The 19,477-nt window shown below is 40.2% G+C and overlaps 1 protein-coding gene across 4 annotated transcripts in view; it reads right to left on the bottom strand.

Annotated features, from left to right (window-relative positions):
* Positions 1–354: 354 nt before the first annotated feature.
* letmd1 (LETM1 domain containing 1) overlaps positions 355–19,477 on the bottom strand; it is a 32,663-nt gene continuing 13,540 nt past the window's right edge. For 2 of the 4 annotated variants that reach the window (XM_062966443.1, XM_008103528.3), the window contains exons 2-9: positions 11,624–11,769; positions 10,679–10,794; positions 8,786–8,868; positions 6,559–6,745; positions 5,480–5,581; positions 4,443–4,595; positions 2,547–2,643; positions 355–1,476 (exon numbers count right to left, since the gene is read on the bottom strand). In XM_062966443.1, the coding sequence (XP_062822513.1) occupies positions 1,403–1,476; positions 2,547–2,643; positions 4,443–4,595; positions 5,480–5,581; positions 6,559–6,745; positions 8,786–8,868; positions 10,679–10,794; positions 11,624–11,699 (888 nt within the window). In that variant the 5' untranslated portion in view covers positions 11,700–11,769 and the 3' untranslated portion in view covers positions 355–1,402. The remainder of the gene's footprint in view (positions 1,477–2,546; positions 2,644–4,442; positions 4,596–5,479; positions 5,582–6,558; positions 6,746–8,785; positions 8,869–10,678; positions 10,795–11,623; positions 11,770–19,477) is intronic. The other 2 variants (XM_062966444.1, XM_062966445.1) reach the window with 1 other exon arrangement.

Raw genomic sequence — 19,477 nt, 5'->3', positions numbered from 1 at the left:
TCCCTTTTCATACTGACTCAGACTAACATATGTCTTTGAATTCTAAGAGTCAGTTCTACTTTTAACAGTGAAAGACCAGGGGAAAGTTGTTTACAGGGGCTGTTGCTTTTTATCCTATATAATATCTGACAAAATTATAAAAAATGGGAGTAGATCACTTTCCTTTCCAGTAACAAGCAGAAGAAGTTTTAAGCCCTTGTCCCAAGGAACAAGGTGTTGTAGGCTAATACCTGATACTTTGGTGATCCAAATGGGATCTGCTAATTCTGACCTCGCTCATTAAGGCAGTATACTGGAGCTCAACCAAAAGAAAGACATCAGAGAAATCAAGAACAAGTCATTGAAAAACCCTGGAAAAATTGAAGCTTTGCCTTTATTAACGATTAGAGCTAACATTTCCGTATTATCTTTAATACAGTTGAGACACCAATCATTCCTTACAATCTGCATATATTTTAATGATTACTTTCAATCACCAGTTTACACAATTTTCATTTTAGCTAAGGTTCCAGTGTACAAGAAAACATGGCTTCCTCTTACCACCTGCTTCATATCATGTGCAACTCCCAGCAGCCCTAAGCAGCATAGTCAATGGGAGGAATGCTGAGAGTTGCAGTTCAACACCATCAAGAAAACAACATGATTTTGCATTCAGGGGCACAGAAATGGACACATGGTTGGAAGGGACTGCTGTGAAATGCTTCTGTATAATTACTGCAAGAATCCTACTTACTTCTTTACATTCTGCAGCACCTTTCTCAAATACACTTTATCACAACTTTTGAATATCACTGGTGTCTCCTTACAGCAGACAATCATGCTTCAAATAGTGCTGGATTAGATTTGCCCTGCTCTTTTTCCTGTAGGAAAAGGTCACAGAGGTACACATGCATGTTTGTAAAATGAGCATGGTCTTGTGAAGTTAAAATGGAGGAGGAAGCTAACCACACACCAAAAGAGCACGAAACGCTCCTTGGAGTACTGCTGGATGGATGCCATTGAAAGTACTAGGTGTGGAGGCATTATTGCTCTATGCAGTTGCCAAACACCTTCATCAGATTTGTCCCATTCTGCTTGACACAAGTAAAAATAACTAATGGTGTGAAAGCAGAACCACATTGCTCAGCTAGACCCAATCAAAAATGTGGTGGAATCCATTTTGCTGTTATTTTGTCTAGCACCATCTTGACAACACTCTGGTCCCCATCATAGTGGGAAGAATATTACCCACAGGGCAGTGTTTCTGCTTAACAATAAGGCTACTAAGTGCTGGGGAAACCTCATCTGCTGGGCTCTTGCTACTCTTTTAATCAAGCAGAAATCCATTTCCTCTCCTGGTTCAGCCAGGGGTCGCCATGGCAGCATCTCTTCAGAAGTGGTCCTGGGCTAAGAGTTCCCTTGGTCAGCCCATAGATGAGGGGGTGAAGTTGGTGGAAAGTAAGACCATGCCATGGGCCAAGAGTGAAGTCTCAGCACCTGAAAAACCAAGAACCACTCTTTTGTATTTCCATACACAATTGCATATAGCTCTGGGTAATATCTCTGCAGAATGTCCTTTCTGAGGTAATGGGAGCAACTGTATTAGCCATGGTTTTGCGCACCTAAGGTCACTGCCACTAATGCATCTGATGGCAGAGTGCACTAAATACAGGAAACCAAAAACCTGTGATGACACAGTTGTTTCATTTCATAAGTACTCCTACTATTACTGCTGTCTCTTCCCTCTTTGTTATGCCCCAGTCTTCTCAAATCTGAATCCAAGAATTCATCACCCCACTGCAAATCTCTACACATGGCTCCGCCTTCTCTTTCACATTGGCTCTCCCTCCTATTTATCTCTTGAAAAGCTATTTCTCCAGAAATTCTACTCTAGAAGTCTGTTGCACCCTTAGACTCCAGCTAAAGCTATCTAAGGCCCTTTCTACACTGCCATATAAAATCTAGATTATCTGCTTTCAACTGGATTATATGGCAGAGTAGACTCATATAATCCAATTCAAAGCAGATAACCTGGATCATATGGCAGTTTAGAAGGGGCCTTTATCACCAGAATTCCAAGAACTATGCAGTGCCAACTCTCCTTCAAAAATGATTATTTTTCATTAAAAACACAAATAACTGCATAATCTAGTGTAACACGTGCTTCAGTGCCAGCACTGGGAGATGGAAATGCATGCTTTGCAGATTAGAATAAAGATAGCTATGAACCCCGATTTGTGAGAATCAAGCACACAGACAACACAGCACAAATGCATGTCCCACCACTCACTGAACTGTATAGTCCATGGGTATCTGAAACTACCTTTACTGCTGTGGCAGCTAGGTTCTGTAATAGTTTGCTATAGAAGACTTTCTTTCTCTTATGCTCCATTACTAGATTTAAAACATCTTGGAATGTCTGGGCTGAGTTTTCTCTTTAATGGTAACGATAAAAAGGAGGATTCTAAAAAATTCTTTCTTCCTAGTTTCATTCTAGCTGTGCCAGAATAAAGGAGTAGCATGATGTGAGTAATAGAAAATGTCCTTCCAAGTTTAGTCAGTGTTACCTTTCAGAGAGCAGGACAATGCTAGCCATTGGTCCAGCCACAGCCTGCACGCTGATGGGCTCAGGTGGACAGAATTCAAGCCACGAATATAGCAGGCCTGCAAAAGAGAAGAAACACATTCAGTTATAGTAATCAAGAAACATGATGACTTGCACTTCTTCATGTAAGGGACTGATCATTAGAAAATGGAACCTGGTTAAACTGAACCTGTCTTGGGATCCATTCGCACTACACAATTATACCACTATGATCTCACTGTTCACTGGCATGGCAACATCCCAATGAATCCTGGCATTTACAGTAGAGGGAGGGCCTATACACCCCATAGCCAGGGAGTTCCTCTGGTGCATCAAACTAAATTACAATCCCCCTCTCCTACAATTAATGTACAATCAAAAAGTCATGAGCGTATAGTGTAAAGAGACCTCTATAATTTCATGCAGGATGTTCTATATAACAAGACATGGCATTAAAGACTTTAATGCTATGTCTTGCTAGACACACTTTCTGGAATCCAGGAAGTGAAGGCTTATTGCTTGATTAGGTCTTTCTGTACATTTCTTGAGATGAGGTGTCTTTGTTTTTAAGGCAAGAAGAAACAGCAAATTTCATAACAATGATAACTACACCATGCTCTAGTATTGGTTATGATACCTTTAGCAACTATTAGGCACTTGCTGTCATCTAATATTATCTGTGTTGTCAAAATGAAAAAGCAATATTTACAGTCCCTTTGGGGAGAGGGGGCAGGATATAAATAAAACATCATCATCATCATTATTATTACTACAGTAAAACCCCGCTCGTTCGAGCCTCCGTGCAATCCGAGCAGGTGAACGGGGAGGGCCGTAAAGGCCCTCCCCGTTCACCTACTCGCTGGCGTGCGTGTTGCTAGGTAGATAGCAAGCTACCTAGCAACATGCACCGGGCGCTCGCCCCTTGGAAGGTGGCCCCTGCGTGTTGCTAGGTAGATAGTAAGCTACCTAGCAACACGCAGGAGGCACCTCCCAAGGGGCGAGCGCACTGTGCATGTTGCTAGGTAGCTTGTTATCTACCTAGCAACACGAACGTCCAACTCCTTCGCCTCGCCGGGCACCGGTGTTGCCGCCCCGGTATGACGAAGGAGCCGAGGCACGGGCGGGCGGGTGGGTGAATGGGGAGGGCTTTTGCGGCCCTCCCCGTTCACCCACCCGCCGAACGAAGGGGCTTTCTTCCTTTAGCGAAGGCTTGGAGCCAGGGAAGCGGGAGTCACTTCCCTGGCTCCAGGCCTCCGCCAAAGGGAGGGAGAGCCCCTTCGTTGCGGGGGTGCTCCCAACCGCGGGGAGGCCTCTCCGTGGGGACGAGGGCTGGATCGGGAGGCGCTGCAAACGCCTCCCGGTTCAGTCCTCGTCCCCACGGAGAGGCCTCTCCGTGGGGACGAAGGCTGGATCGGGAGGCGCTGCAAACGCCTCCCGGTTCAGTCCTCGTCCCCACGGAGAGGCCTCTCCGTGGGGACGAAGGCTGGATCGGGAGTCGCTGCAAACGCCTCCCGGTTCAGTCCTCGTCCCCATGGAGAGGCCTCTCCATGGGGACGAGGACTGAATCGGGAGGCGTTTGCAGCGCCTCCCGCTCCAGCCTTCGTCCCGCCTGGTAATCCGAGTTATCCGGTTGACCGAGTTGAGGTCCGCCGGTTTAACTCAGACTACCGGGGTTCTACTGTACTACATAGCATCTAAATACGATCTGAAATAATTTTAACTCTGATAACCATCTAATGTTGTTATTTATTATTGTGTTCCTCAAAACTTCCTGACCAACTCTCAGTGGGATTCCCCTGGAGGCAGGGGGAAAGACTGGCTAAACCAGTTTCCAGCCAATTAGAGGCACCCATGATTTACTCTACTGAACAGATTTCACCATTTGTACTTCTTCATCTGTCAACTCTCTAACTCCCAGTTTCAGCATGGCATGGTCCAGGTGGTAAAGCTCCAACACATGGCTCTGCAAGCGAGATCTTAGGAAGAACGATGGCAAGCGAGGAGTCAGGAAGAGAACACGACTTAGGACTTTCTGAGGAAGAAGAGGCAAACATGGAATTAGAGCACGTGGGACAGGTAGGGAAGCTAACCGAGATGCCTTGCTTTGCAGATTAGAATATGGAATAAAGGTGGTTATGGACTCCCATCTCTGGCAGCACAAATGCAGAGAGATTGCAAATGAAACAGGATATCAACATAAAGCCAAGATACTACCAGATGAAGTACTTTCAGATTTACAGATAGAATATACTTACAGTAGAATCTCATTTATCCAACTTTCGCTTATCCAACGTTCTGTATTATCCAACACAGTTTGCCTTTTAGTAATCAATGTTTTCAATACATTGCGAAGTTTTGGTGCTAAATTTGTAAATACAGTAATTACAACATAACGTTACCGTGTATTGAACTGCTTTTTCTATCGATTTGTTGTAAAACATGATGTTTTGGTACTTAATTTGTAAAATCATAACATAATTTGACGTTTAATAGGCATTTCCTTAATCCCTCTTATTATTCAACATTTTCAGTTATCCAACGTTCTGTCAGCCCGTTTATGTTGGATAAGTGACTCTACTGTAATCTCTTGGTTCTCCAAGCCTTTCAGTCAAAGAAAGCCCAGGCTGTGGCGCAGGCTGATAAGCAGTCAGCTGCAGCCAGCTGCAACAAATCACTCTGACCAAGAGGTCATGAGTTCGAGGCCAGCTCGGAGCTGCGTTTGTCTCTGTCTTTGTTCTATGTTAAGGCATTGAATGTTTGCCTTATATGTGTAATGTGATCCGCCCTGAGTCCCCTTCGGGGTGAGAAGGACGGAATATAAATACTGTAAATAAATAAATAAAGTACAGAAGCAAGGCATGAAATTATCTGCACAGTCATTAAGTCTGTCCATTTAATTCCCTGAATGGAACTTACCACTTGCTGAACCCTGAGCCTCTGGATGCCAAAGGGGTGCCCTACAAATAAGGTCCTCACAGCTTTGAGTTCGTTTATATCAGGATGGCTTCCTTCCTGCACCTTGGAGATTAAGACATAGTTGCTATTAGAAAAGCACCGTAGAGGCTTCTAAAAAGAAAAGAGGATATGCACAACTCCTGTATGCTGAAGACCATGTGGAATTCTGAACAAATCCAGTTCTGCAGCATGCCAGACTGTATTTTCATCCCAACAGTGGAACCAGAGTCTCTCTCTTTGTTGTTGTCAGGCTGGTACCTTCTCAGCATTAGCATGGGTGAAGTTGTTTCACCACATTGCAGTTTCGGCCTCATTACTCAGAGAGAGAAAAAGGAGAACACTACATCTAACAACCTTGTTGTATACCTTCAAGTGATTTTTGAGTTATAGCAACCGCAAGGGGTGTGTGGGGTTTTCTTGGCAGAATTTGTTCAGAGTTATCTAGTCTTCCTCTGAAGCTGAGTGTGATGTGTCCATGTCCAAACAGGATTCAAACCTTGGTTCCCCAGTATCATAGTTCAACACTCTGATTATTACATCACACTTCATTTGGTTTCTCCCTTCTCAGAAACTCCCATAAAACACAATGAAAGCTTGAACTAAATTCTTCTATCCCTTTTAGCCTTTTTTTGTATTAAAACTGTATCAAACATGGAGTGCACTGACCAAAAAGACAGTGCTTATGAAGTCAAGAGGGTAATCTGTTATTCTAGTGAGCTCTTCTGTACAAACAGGTTTAAAGCACAGAGGCTATATTTCAGAGGAATCAACTGGCAAAATTATCTTTTGACTTTTCCTTGCCGATGAAAACCCCATGAAATTCATGGGATTGCCAGAAATCAACAGGTGACATTCTTAATCTCATTCATCTGTGGTGATATGATCCTCTATTGCTAAAAGTGACAAGATAGAAATGGAAGTTTCATGAACTGAATAGTGATGAAGTATTTCACAAGACATTTTAAAAAACCCTTATTTCTCAATGTAAATGACCCTCATAGTTGCTTCCCTCCTGGTTGGGGTTCTTTGGAATGAGGTACCTTTTTGCAAAGATCCAGCATCTGTTTGCGGAGGTGGGGATCATCTAAAGTGTGTGACAAATGTTGCAGACCAGCAAGCACCTCAGGATATGCCTCCTTTCTTATATTGTGGTATGTATTTAGAAACTCGGCTTGTTGTTCAGGAGTCCAGAAGTGCCGTATCAAAAGTTGTCTTGGGAACAGATACCTTGGGTAGGAGAGATTGCCCAGAAGGAAGATACATTTTCAAACAGACACAGCAAGACCAAAACAAACTGGATGTGTATACTAGAAACTGAAGATTCCTTGGCCTAATGCATCCTAATTTTGCACCAAGAGGATGGCTTTTGCTGTTTCCATCTATCTTGCAATATTTGCGATCCAAGGGACGGAGAGTAATCACCTGTACCAATTTGGACTGAAACTTTAGCTCTTCACAATTAGAAATACTATTGAGCCTTTGTCTTGCAAATGTAACCACACCTTACCCATACCTTCATCTTAATAATTGGAAAAGCAGCTGAAATCTGAAGATCTCAGGAAACTAAAGAAAGCATCTTTCCCACCATGAATCTACCTAGCCGTTAAAACCACCCTCTGTGGCCTTATTCACATTCCCCTGCCTTAAGGGTCTCCCATGTGGCTACTGGGATGTTTCAGTGGCAACACCACCTCTGCAAGTCCCTCTTCAGCATTCTGTCTCTTCAAGCGTTAGGTCACTTTTCCCTAATTAATGTTTTCTTTACTGATAAGAATATTATTTTTGATCTGTTAGTTTTATTTTTTATTTCTGTCATGTGTCTTATTATACTTCTGAATGTTTGTAAGCAAACAGATTTTTTTTATAGTTGAAAGCCAGGATATCAAATGAGATAAATAGATTATGTCCTTTCACAAATTCATACATCCTAACCCGGCAGGCCAAGACAAAAGTATGGCCAAGCTAGAGAATCTAGAGATTCCCATAGAAATATTCAAGTAAAAAATAGCATTTTAAATTCACAATTTTTTCACTATCATGGGAGTCCTGTGCCCCTAACTTCAGCAAATGTGAAGGGCTGACTGTCCTATACCTCAATGATATTGGACTGATACATGTGAAATAATATTCTATACGTTTCACACCATTTGTGGGTCTTTTAGCTTTTCTCAATGGGATGATTCCTAAGGAATGTTTTTTTTAGGAAACTTAACTATAGCTAGATAAAATGTGCACTATATCCAAAGAGGAAGCCACCTCCACTAAAACCTAGACATACTAAAACAGCAACTTCAGACAGGCACCTTTTGTAAAGATCCTGGCTGGATAGTAGTCTGTTAGTAATTATTTAACCTCATCAAATTTCCCTGTAGCTATGCATTTAATAAAACCACATGCATATTATAGTCATGACTCTAACTTTATCATACGATATTTGAAACAAAAGAACAATATCAAACTGTAACAGCTGAACAAATTACATTTTTAGAATTTGTTTTAGAAGGAGAATTTGTCTGTAGATACTGAGAATCAACTGCTGTCTTGGCTATACTCTTGTGTACACTCTTGGTTTCTTACCATGAATCTTACATACCAAGCCACAGAGGATTTTAGAGAAGTGAACATAGGTCACTTTCAGTATTATATTCTGCATCAAAATATTGGTAAACACATATATGACATAATAAGGCCAAGGAGCAAGCACTAAGCAGAAGTCATTTCTTACCTCTTTTTAACTTCCAATGTAAAAGAACAGATTTAGAACAGGTGGGGGAAAGGGTGGGATGGAGAAGATGCTGAAAAGGTATACAAGGCACACATGGGCATCCCTTTAAGCAACTCTCTCCCAAACCCTCAAAACTGATTAGGTTTGATTTTTAAAAACATCTCTAAGGGATTTTAAGGAGGGATTCTCACTTCTATCAGAATTATCACTAGGAAATTTATAGACTAGTATCAAAAGATGATATACTAGAATACAAAATTGTAACTAGTGAAGCACAAACACGAGAAAACACAGAATTGAATATTTCCTGGTTAATAGATATGAATGTTCTCAGGGAATCTATTTTTGTAGCTGCTTAATACACAGCTGCACTGTAGCAATCTCCCCATCAAAGAGCCAGGAACTGTATCTGTTAAGTGATGAGGAAAAAGATTCAAAACAACCTCCCCACCCCCCCGGTTGACTGACATTATAAAGGTTACCAGTCAAGCATTTATCCTTTGACAGATCCTTAATCTGTATAGAAAACTGGATTCACTTACATGAGCAAAAGAACCAGATAGTTGGCAAAGGGTGGAAGAGAGAGAATGCCAACAGGAATCGCCTTGATCACGTCTCTGCGAAACTACAAGAAATGCTCAGTTAGTAAACATGCAGTGCTATGTGTAAACTTGCAGTTTGCAGTTGCAGACTCAGAACTGATACTGAATCGTGAATGGGACTAACCTAAAGACACTTCCTCTGGAAGCCATTTGAAAAAATCAAATATGTCTATTGTCAAATACTCTTTAGCATTATAAGATTATGAAATGACTCTATACAATTAGTGATGATGCTTTCGTCGAAGACCTTCCCAATCAACTTATATGTAACTATTCAAGACCAGTGAGATCACATTTGGGAATACTCTGATAAACATCGTAGTCAACTTAAAAAATAAACAGAATTCCACTGTAGATCTTTCATCCTAAAAGTAATCTCACGTGCTTAATTCTAATTTCTCTAGACTAAAACAAGAAGGAACTATTATGTGGCACTAAAAATACACTGTCATGGAACAATGTATGTTTCTTTGGGTAGCACCTTTTTGTTAGACTATTGCCTTTTTATGTGCAATTGTGTATTTGTAGTATGTAACTGCATAGTACATGCTCACTACAAATGCACAGTAATTGTAAGTACCCATGACCTAGATATATAATGCAGTCTCCCACATCTATCCCACATCTGTCCAGCAGCACAAATCACAAACAACTTCTACATAACCGTTACAGATTCTGAAGCTGAAATGGAACACATTTTGTAGGCCGGAATTTTTTATTTCAATGTCACTGCTGCAATATTACAAATCTCTCCTAGATCACTTCTACTCTGTTAGATCAATGGTTCTCAACCTGTGGGACCCCAGATGTTTTGGCCTTCAACTCCCAGAAAACCTAATAGCCGGTAAACTGGCTGGGATTTCTGGGAGTTGTAGGCCAAAATGCCTGGGGACCCACAGGTTGAGAACCACTGTGTTAGACCAACAATAATCAGTAGTAGCTGTCTGAATCTCTATGAAACTCCAATTGACAGAACACTTGAAACAGTTTACCCAAATCTGCAAGATACTGAAGTTGGACCCGTTTTGCTGATCAAAGGAAAACAACATTACTGGCCAATTTAAATCCAGAATTTACAAGACATGTCCTGAGAGTAACATTTCTCTCAGCATCTTGGTTATTTATTTTTATTAATTGTGTCAGAAGCAAATTGAGAATACAGTTATAATGTATAGAAAAACCACATGACATGAGAAGCCTCCCTGCATGCGTCCCCTGGGCAATGTCTTTGTAGGTGGCTGATTATCTCACACCAAAAGCAACTTGCAGCAAGCATCTTGATTAGGAAGTTTTGCAAAACTACCATCAATGTACAAAAGGGTTGGACACCTGCACTCGAGTAATTTCTCCTCCAGGGGCTTGTACAGTGGGACACTTCAGCACTTTTTCACACACCCAAATGGAAAATGATGTCACTTCCAGCTGCCATTTTGTCAGATATTCAGCTTATCTTTCTTCTTGTATGTGTGCCTTTGAGAGGTTTAAGAAGTAGGAACAAGGGGGATATAGGAAGCAAACTACTGCTTCCTATAGCTTGGGGAGATTCTGACTGGCTTTCAAGCAAACAATTGCTCCCCCTAAATTTTAAGAAACATTTTGTGAGATCTGGGGGTTTTGAGGGGTCTCAAGTAGCCTGTGGGCCATAGTTTGTCAAGCCTTGATGTACAGAGAAGGTTGCTAGCATATTTAGAATGGCCTTTTCATGTAGTAAATTAAGCAACCGCTCTGATGTGGGAATTATCACTTGCAGAAATCAGTTTTTAAACACCTATTACAGAGTCCTTTCAAATGTGAAATCCTTGGAAGAGGCATAAATACCAAAGAAAAACGTACCTGCCTTAGTCTTTCCATCTCTCTGTATGGAAGCTGATGAAACTGGATTTTTTTGTGATACATGTTTTCCTTTATCCTTCTTATTTCTTTTACTTCCAAGAAGAATATCCGAAACCCTGTGCAAAAAATACAAGTTTTTCCTCACAGATCTTGAATGCCATACACATCAAACTCTTTTTTAAGTTTTATCTTTTCTTTTATCTGACAATGTTGCTCCTGCTCTCTCAGACCCAGCATTGCAATCCCTGGCCTTCTCCTGGGCACCCTTCTAAGGTGTTTTGCATCTTTTGATCTTATCTTTTTTCTAAAACCCTGGCAAAATAATAACTCTCTCTCAGGGCATTGGGTGGAAAACTAAACACTTTAGCACTGTAAAGTGTATCAGGGATATTATCTTTCTGGGCTTTTGTAAGAAATGATGGAATAAATAGTATTAAGCAGATTTGCAAACTTTCATATTCTGCCTCTTATAAACGTATTTCTAGTAATTACCACATCTTGCTTTCAAGGCATTGGGCAAAACCCCCCTTTTCTATCACAAATGTTTTATTTCATTCCTTTCTCTTATGCATATCCCTTGTAAAGCTATAGGCAACCTATATTAGATACAAAAGATGGAGTGGAGGGAAAGTGTCCTTCACAAGCTTGTCCTCGAAAATTGCCTATATATTTGGATATGATCTGTGTATAGGTCAATTACACTATATGCAATATCACTTATTCTTCCACTGACATGTTTCCTTAACCTCACTTTAGCTGTGTTTGCCCTTTGTAAGAGCAGCCACAAACTAAGCAGAGACAAGAAGTTCATACATACGGTTAGATTAAAAATGAAGGTATTATTCTACATGAGTACAAATGCCTGTTCTTACAAGTGTTACTGGTGAAAGCTTGAAAGATAGACATTTGACTATCTACTCATATTTCTTTCAAGTAAAAACCCACCTTTAAAAAAAGTTGAATACAGCTTATAGAAACGTGGGAATGTTCTTTCCAAAAACCTTTCATATTTGTTATTCATGTGTTTAACTTTGGAAACCAAGGCAGAGAAGACATTTTTGGAATTTGCAGAGAACTGGCATGCTGGAGGTCTGCAACAAAGAGAAGTGCATGTAGTCTGAGTAGTAATGTAACTCTTTTTGAGCTGTTTGGGTTGCAAAAAGGAAGACACTGTGGCAATAACAAGTACAGTAGAGTCTCACTTATCCAAGCTAAACGGGCCGGCAGAACTTGGATAAGCAAATATCTTGGTTAATAAGGAGGGATTAAGGAAAAGCCTATTAAATATCAAATTATGTTATGATTTTATAAATTAAGCACCAAAACATCATGTTATACAACAAATTTGACAGAAAACATAGTTCAATACGCAGTAATGTTATGTTGTAATTACTGTATTTACAAATTTAGCACCAAGATATCATGATATATTGAAAACATTGACTACAAAAATGGCTTGGATAATCCAGAAGCTTGGATAAGCGAGGCTTGGATAAGTGAGACTCTACTGTAACAGATCCATGGAGATCAGTTGCTTCTGATTTATTTCAAATCTTTAAACACTGCATGAAACTGGCCTATTGTGCCCAAAATTCAAAAGGATGAATGGCATTTTCAGGGGAATCAAAGGTAGACAGAATTTTAGTGCTCTTTTTTAATTGCTACCAGAATTTACTCATAGTGGCACTTTGCTACCCAGCTGTTTTTAAGTCTATGGTTAATAAGCATTTAAGTTTACGCTTAATGCACATCAAAACCTGTTTTTGCTTAACAACATGATATCACTGTTTTAAACTTGCTATTAGAAGAATAATGGTGAGATCCAGCTATAGATATATAACAGATATGCATTAGGCAAGCTTTTGTAAATAGCTTCTTGACTTTGGGCATAGTATTGTTACAGGATAATCTTGTGCATCTTCATCATTTCCTCCATTACTAATTTCCCCCCTAAAACAACAAGCTACAAAGACTGTAATCTTTCCTCAAGGTGTGTTGTCGAAGGCTTTCATGGCTGGAATCACTGGGTTGTTGTGCATTTTCCGGGCTGTATGGCCATATTCCAGAAGCATTCTCTCCTGACATTTTACCCACATCTATGGCAGGCATCCTCAGAGGTTGTGTGGTATATTGGAAAACTAAGCAAGGGAGATGTATATATCTGTGGAAGGTCCAAGGTTGGAGAAAGAACTCTTGTCTGTTGGAGGCCAGTGTGAATGTTGTAATTAATGCCTGCCATAGATGTGAGCGAAATGTCAGGAGAGAATGCTTCTGGAACATGCAGCCCGGAAAATGCACAATGACCCACTTTCCTCAAGGTATTTCTTTGGCCACTTTGTCTTTAAATTGCCCTTCTCTGAATAACACCAAAAAGCTGTCTGCCATTTAGTTTCAACTTGATCAATAATAACGACTAAAGTTTAGTTAAACTTTATGTGATCACCATCACTGAAATTTAAATAGAATTCCTCCCTGTACATAAGTCAAGATTACAGTGACTATGTCACCTTGAGATATATATTTTTTGTATACTGAAATCCAGTCTCATGGTTGGTTTAAAACCATAGCAGAATTTATTGTTATTAAATGCTACTGTTGACTTAGGCCTGTTGTCTTGCAGACTCGGAGCCAAGCCTTTATGATTAAGTCTATCCATTTAGAATGGGGTCTTCCTCTTTCCTTACTAATTTTTTTAAGCAAACAGTGTTGTCTTTTCTAGTGAGTCATGTCTTCTCATGATATGGCCAAAGCATGACAGTTTGAGTTTAGCATCTCAGCATCCAGATGGAGTTCTGGTTTGATTTGCTCTAAATTTCATTAATTAGTCTATTTAGTAGTACATGGCATCTCTAGAACCTTCTCCAGCCCCACATTTAACATAAATTAATTTTATTCCTACTAATATCCTGCACTGTTCAGCTTTCACAACCATACATAGACATTTTAAATACAATGCAATGTACTATCCTACCTTTAGTATTCAGTAACATACATTCGTGCCCCATGAAGAACCTCACTGTTTACCCCTAGTTAAGTCCTTTTTAGTTAGAGAGATTAATATTTTATGTACAGTTTCTGGGAGGTCAGTCTAGACAGCCTCTTTGCCTTTGAAGCCTCAGTTGCCCTGCCCCTTTAAGAATCCCCTCAGGGGCCTCGCCTCAGGCAAGGCACTTATGGTTCTGAGAAGAGTCAGCCCTTTTCAAGACTGGAAAGTGAAGAGGAAGGAAGGCTGGTATACAGCACGGCCAGTCGGACAGTCAGCGTTAAAAATTGAAACCATCCTGGAGACAGTTGAACACCACAGAAGAAAGAGACAAGAAGAATAAATAAAGATTAAAGACCCTCGGTTTGGCCAGAATTGTGTCTATCTCTCAAAGACTTTACCTCTCATAATGACTTTGTAGTGAGACTCAGGAGGTGTCTAAAATTCTTGTCAGTTAATACATTCCTGTTTGATTCAACTATATAGGCCCAATCTGTCCCCTGTACAGCCAGTTCACTTTCCAAGTACAGTAGAGTCTCACTTATCCAACGTTCTGGATTATCCAACGCATTTTTGTAGTCAATGTTTTCAATATATCATGATATTTTGGTGTTAAATTCGTAAATACAGTAATTACTACATAGCATTAATGTGTAATGAACTACTTTTTCTGTCAAATTTGTTGTATAACATGATGTTATACATCATAGGTCCCCAAACTAAGGCCTGGGAGCCGGATGCGGCCCTCCAAGGTAATTTACCTGGCCCCTGCCCTCATTTATAATATAATATTTTTATATCAGTTTTAATAATATAATATATTGTACTAACAACAATACCATATAATAATATTAATTATATGTTATATATTGCATATAATATTACATTATATTACATTATAGTGGTATAGTTCAATATAGTATAATGCTAATATTGTGCTATGCTAATAATATAATATACTAGCTGTGCCCGGCCACGCGTTGCTGTGGCGAAGTATGGTGGTATGGGAAATAAAGTATTGAGGAATTGGTGGTAGTTCAGGTGAAGGGTAAAGGTTTTCCCCTGACATTAAGTCCAGTCATGTCTGACTCTGGGGGTTGGTGCTCATCTCCATTTCTAAGCCGAAGAGCCGGCGTTGTCCGTAGACTCCTCCAAGGTCATGTGGGATGACTACAAGGAACGGCGTTACCTTCCCACCGGAGCAGTACCTATTGATGCACTCACATTTGCATGTTTTCGAACTTCTGGGTTGGCAGAAGCTGGAGCTAACAGTGGGGGCTCTCTCCACTCCCCCAATTCAAACCTGTGGCCTTTCAGTCCAGAAGTTCAGCAGCTCAGCGCTTTAACACGCTGTGCCATCAGGGGATATTATTTCCTAAAGATTGTGAATATACAATATTTCTGATTGGTTTTTTTTGTTTGTTGGAGGCAAGTATGAATGCTACAATTAGGAAAAATGATTAGGATGTAATGGCCTTGCAGCTTTAAAGCCTGGCTGTTTCCTCCCTGAGTGAATTTTTTGTTGGGAGGTGTTAGCTGGCCCTGATTGTTTCCTGTCTGGAATTCCCTTGTTTTCAGAGTGGCGTTGTTTGTGATATTTTATGTGCTTCTACTGTCTGTGGCCCTGAGAAAACAGAGGATTTTCCAGACTTTGATGATGGGAATACTTTGTTGGGAGGTGTTAGCTGGCCCTGATTGTTTCCTGTCTGGAATACCCTTGTTTTCAGAGTGATGTTGTTTGCGATATTTTATGTGCTTCTACTGTCTGTGGCCCTGAGAAAACAGGATTTGCCAGACTTTGATGATGGGAATACTTTGTTGGGAGGTGTTAGCTGGCCCTGATTGTTTCCTGTGTGGAATTCCCCTGTTTATTTACTGTCCTGGTTTTAGAGATTATATTGTTCTGCATTATTCTATCCCAGTATTTATTTCATATTAAAGAAGAATCTCACTTATCCAACATTCGCTTATACAATGTTCTGGATTATCCAATGCAGTCTGCCTTTTCATAATCAATGCTTTTGTAGTCAGTGTTTTAAATTCATTGTGATATTTTAGTGGTAAATTTGTAAATACAGTACAGTAGAGTCTCACTTATCCAACATAAACGGGCCGGCAGAACGTTGGATAAGCGAATATGTTGGATAATGAGGAATTAAGGATAACCCTATTAAACATCAAATTAAGTTATGATTTTACAAATTAAGCACCAAAACATCATGTTAGACAACAAATTTGTCAGAAAAAGTAGTTCAGTACACAGTAATGCTATATAGTAATTACTGTATTTATGAATTTAGCACCAAAATATCACGATATATTGAAAGCATTGACTACAAAAATGCGTTGGATAATCCAGAACGTTAGATAAGCGAGTGTTGGATAAGTGAGACTCTACTGTAAATACTACATAGCATTACTGCACATGGAACTACTTTTTCTGTCACATTTGTTGTATAATATGATGTTTTGGTGCTTAATTTGTATAACGATTACCTAATTTGATGTTTAATTGGCTTTTCCTGAATCCCTTCTTATTATCCAACATATTCACTTATCCTGCCGGCCTGTTTACGTTGGATAAGTGAGACTCTACTGTATATTTCTAATCTTATATTATCTGCTCAGAACTGGATTATCTGAGGCCCCTTCTTCACAGCTGTATAAAATGCACACTGAAGTGGATTATATGGTAGTGTGGAGTCAAGATAATCAATGCAAAGCAGATAATATAAGATTATAAATGGGTTATATAGCTGTGTGGAAGGGCCTTGAGTCTACACTGTCATATAATCCAGTGCAAATTAGATAATCTGTGGAAGACCTCTAAGTGAGGCCTAAATCTGCCTGTCCCCTGAAACCTGGCTATCCCTTGGTTGCTAGGCAACCAAGTGGGCAGAGATTAGCCCTCTAAACTGGCAGCAATTGGATAAAAAAAATTATTGTTCTCCCTCTAATTAGGACTTTATTTTTCTTTTCTTTTTGTTGTATCAACCTTGAGGCGTGGATGATGGGTTGTGTTGTCAAATTTTGAGGTTGGGGGGCCTGTACTTTTGTTGTTTTGTGAATCGCCGTGATGCCATCACTCTTTTATATATATAGATTGTATGTACATACAGCTGCTCTGAGTTCCCTTTGGGGAGAGAAGGGTGGGATATAAATGTAGTAAATAAATGTAGTAAATGAATAAATAAATAATTTTGGACTTAGGCTCGCCCAAAGACTGAAATGACTTGAAGACACACAACAACAACAACAATCCTAATTAACCTGACTATCTCATTGGCCAGAAGCAGGCCCACACTTCCTATTGAAATCCTGATAGGTTTATGTTGGTTAAAATTATTTTCATTTTTGAATATTGTATTGTTCTTTCATTGTTATTGTTGCTTTGCACTACAAATAAGATATGTGCAGTGTGCATAGGAATTTGTTCGGTTTTTTCCCCCAAATGATAATTCGGCCCCTCAACAGTCTGAAGGATTGTGGACCGGCCCTCTGCTTTAAAAGTTTGAGGACCCCTGTTATACATGATGGTGCTTAATTTGTAAAATCATAACCTATTTTAATGTTTAATAGGCTTTTTCTTAATCTCTCCTTATTATCCAACATATTCACTTATCCAACATTCTGCCGGCCCGTTTATGTTGGATAAGTGAGACTCTACTGTAGTTAAGATAGGGTGGGGGCAGAACACATACTATTACACTGTTTTGTCATCCATATTTGTTGACATATTATAACTAGAACAAGAGGAGATTCTGCATCTGTTTGTTTCAAGTGCCTGAATGCAGCTTCCATTTCACTTTCTAGAAAGCCATTATTCAAATGGCTCTTCTTTTAATGAAACTGTCATTCTTTCATCTCAGTTCTTCAGGGCATTACTTCCACTGGCTTTCTATTTCTGCTTGGTCATATAGTGTGTTCTCCTGCTGATCATACAGCACCCCACTCTTGCTTTAAATTTCATTTGGTCTTGCATAGCTTGTAGATTAGACATCTTGTTCTGCCTTTTTGTCATCTTCTGTTTATCTTTATTGATGATTACAGTAGTTTTTTTTATCCCTATGCACAAGTAATTGAGCAGTTCCATTCTAATTTCTGTCATGTTTTACTTTTGATTCCGGTCTATCCTGAACTTCTTGAAAAGTTTCATGTCACCAACTAACTTTTTTTTTTGTAGCAAGCAGTTTCTTTCTGCATTCCTCCCTGACTGTGCCCCTGGCTTTAGTCGGGCAAAGGACAGCAAAATACTATCCTAGAATTCTGACGTTCGGATATAACTGCATATTTCCAGCTTCCATGCAAAACCAGAAGCAAGAAAGAGGCGTTGCTAACAAATGCAATACATATGTAGCATTATTTCTAAACAAGTTGGGAGCACACGTGGCTTGCATGTGTATGTGTGTGCCTTTTGGTCGTCAGTCAATTTATATTTAATCCATGAACTTTATAGGGTTTTCATAGGCAAGGGATACTCAAGAGGTGTTCCTTTGAAATATACCCCACAGCACCCAGTATTCCTTAGTGGTCTCCCAAGTACTAACCAAGAAGCCTGCCTTACAGGTATTTAGGCCCTGCTGTAACTTACACAAAGAAGTTTTTAAAAGCCATCTATGTGCTTTGCAGCAGTACAATGCTCATTGTCCAAATTCAATCTGCTGTGAGTGTAGTTGCAACGTGAGACCAGGAGCTGTTTCACACTACGCTGTTATAGTGCTATGATTCCACTTTGACCACAATGACTGCATCATATAGCTTTTCTGTGTTCTCAAATAGCCATAGCAGAGCAGTTGATGAACCAATCTGGACACAGCATATTATTTGAGAACACATAAATGCTGGTCCACTCTAACAACTACCATGTCAGACTACACAGAGAAGCCATTGAAATCCACAAGCATATGGACAATTTCAACAGAAAGGAGGAAACCATGAAAATGAACAAAATCTGGCTACCAGTATTAAAAATTCTAGGATCAGGACAGTAAATAAAGAACACCAAGAAAACTGAAATTCCAGACAGGAAACCATCAGGGCCAGCTAACATCGTCCAATAAAGGATTCCCCCAGGCAGGCATCAGCCAGGATTTGAAGCTGAAAGGCCATTCAGTGCTAATCAAGGTAGCCAATTGCAACATTCACACTTGCCTCCAACAGACAAGAGTTCTTTCTCCCACCCTGGACCTTCCACAGATATATAAAACCCATTTACCTAGTTTCCAATATACCTCACAACCTCTGAGGATGCCTGCCATAGATGCAGGTAAAGCTGTCAGGAGAGAATGCTTCTGAAACATGGCCATACAATCCGGAAAACTCACAGCAACCCAAAGTTGTTGTTTCTATTATTGTATCCCAGGATCTGATCCCAGGTTATGTGCTTATCCCAAATTATCTGGCAGTGCAGATAATCTGGGATCAGATCCTGGGATATAGAGCAGTGCATAAGGGGCCTGAGAGGTTATCCTAATTAAGACTTCTCATGAGATGTCAGGGAGCATTAGCAATGCTCAGAAAAGAGGACGAGCGAACAGGGAGTGCGTCTACACCAGGCATAGGCAAACCTGGGCCCTCCAGGTGTTTTGGACTTCAACTCCCAACATTCCTAACAACCCCGAGGGAAAAGGAAAGGGCCTGAGGCTGTTAGGAATATTGGGAGTTGAAGTCCAAAACACCTGGAGGGCCCAAGTTTATCCATGCATAAACCGTGGAATAAATGCTGTTTGGCACACCTTTCCCTTCCATTACTAATTGAGACGGAGTTAGAGTTCGGTAAGGCAGAGGATGAAGGCCGCGTAGAACTACAACTCCCA

Source organism: Anolis carolinensis, unplaced genomic scaffold (genome assembly GCF_035594765.1).
Source record: "Anolis carolinensis isolate JA03-04 unplaced genomic scaffold, rAnoCar3.1.pri scaffold_20, whole genome shotgun sequence".
NCBI classification, from domain to species: domain Eukaryota; kingdom Metazoa; phylum Chordata; class Lepidosauria; order Squamata; family Dactyloidae; genus Anolis; species Anolis carolinensis.
This window is presented reverse-complemented; position numbering and strand designations above follow the sequence as displayed.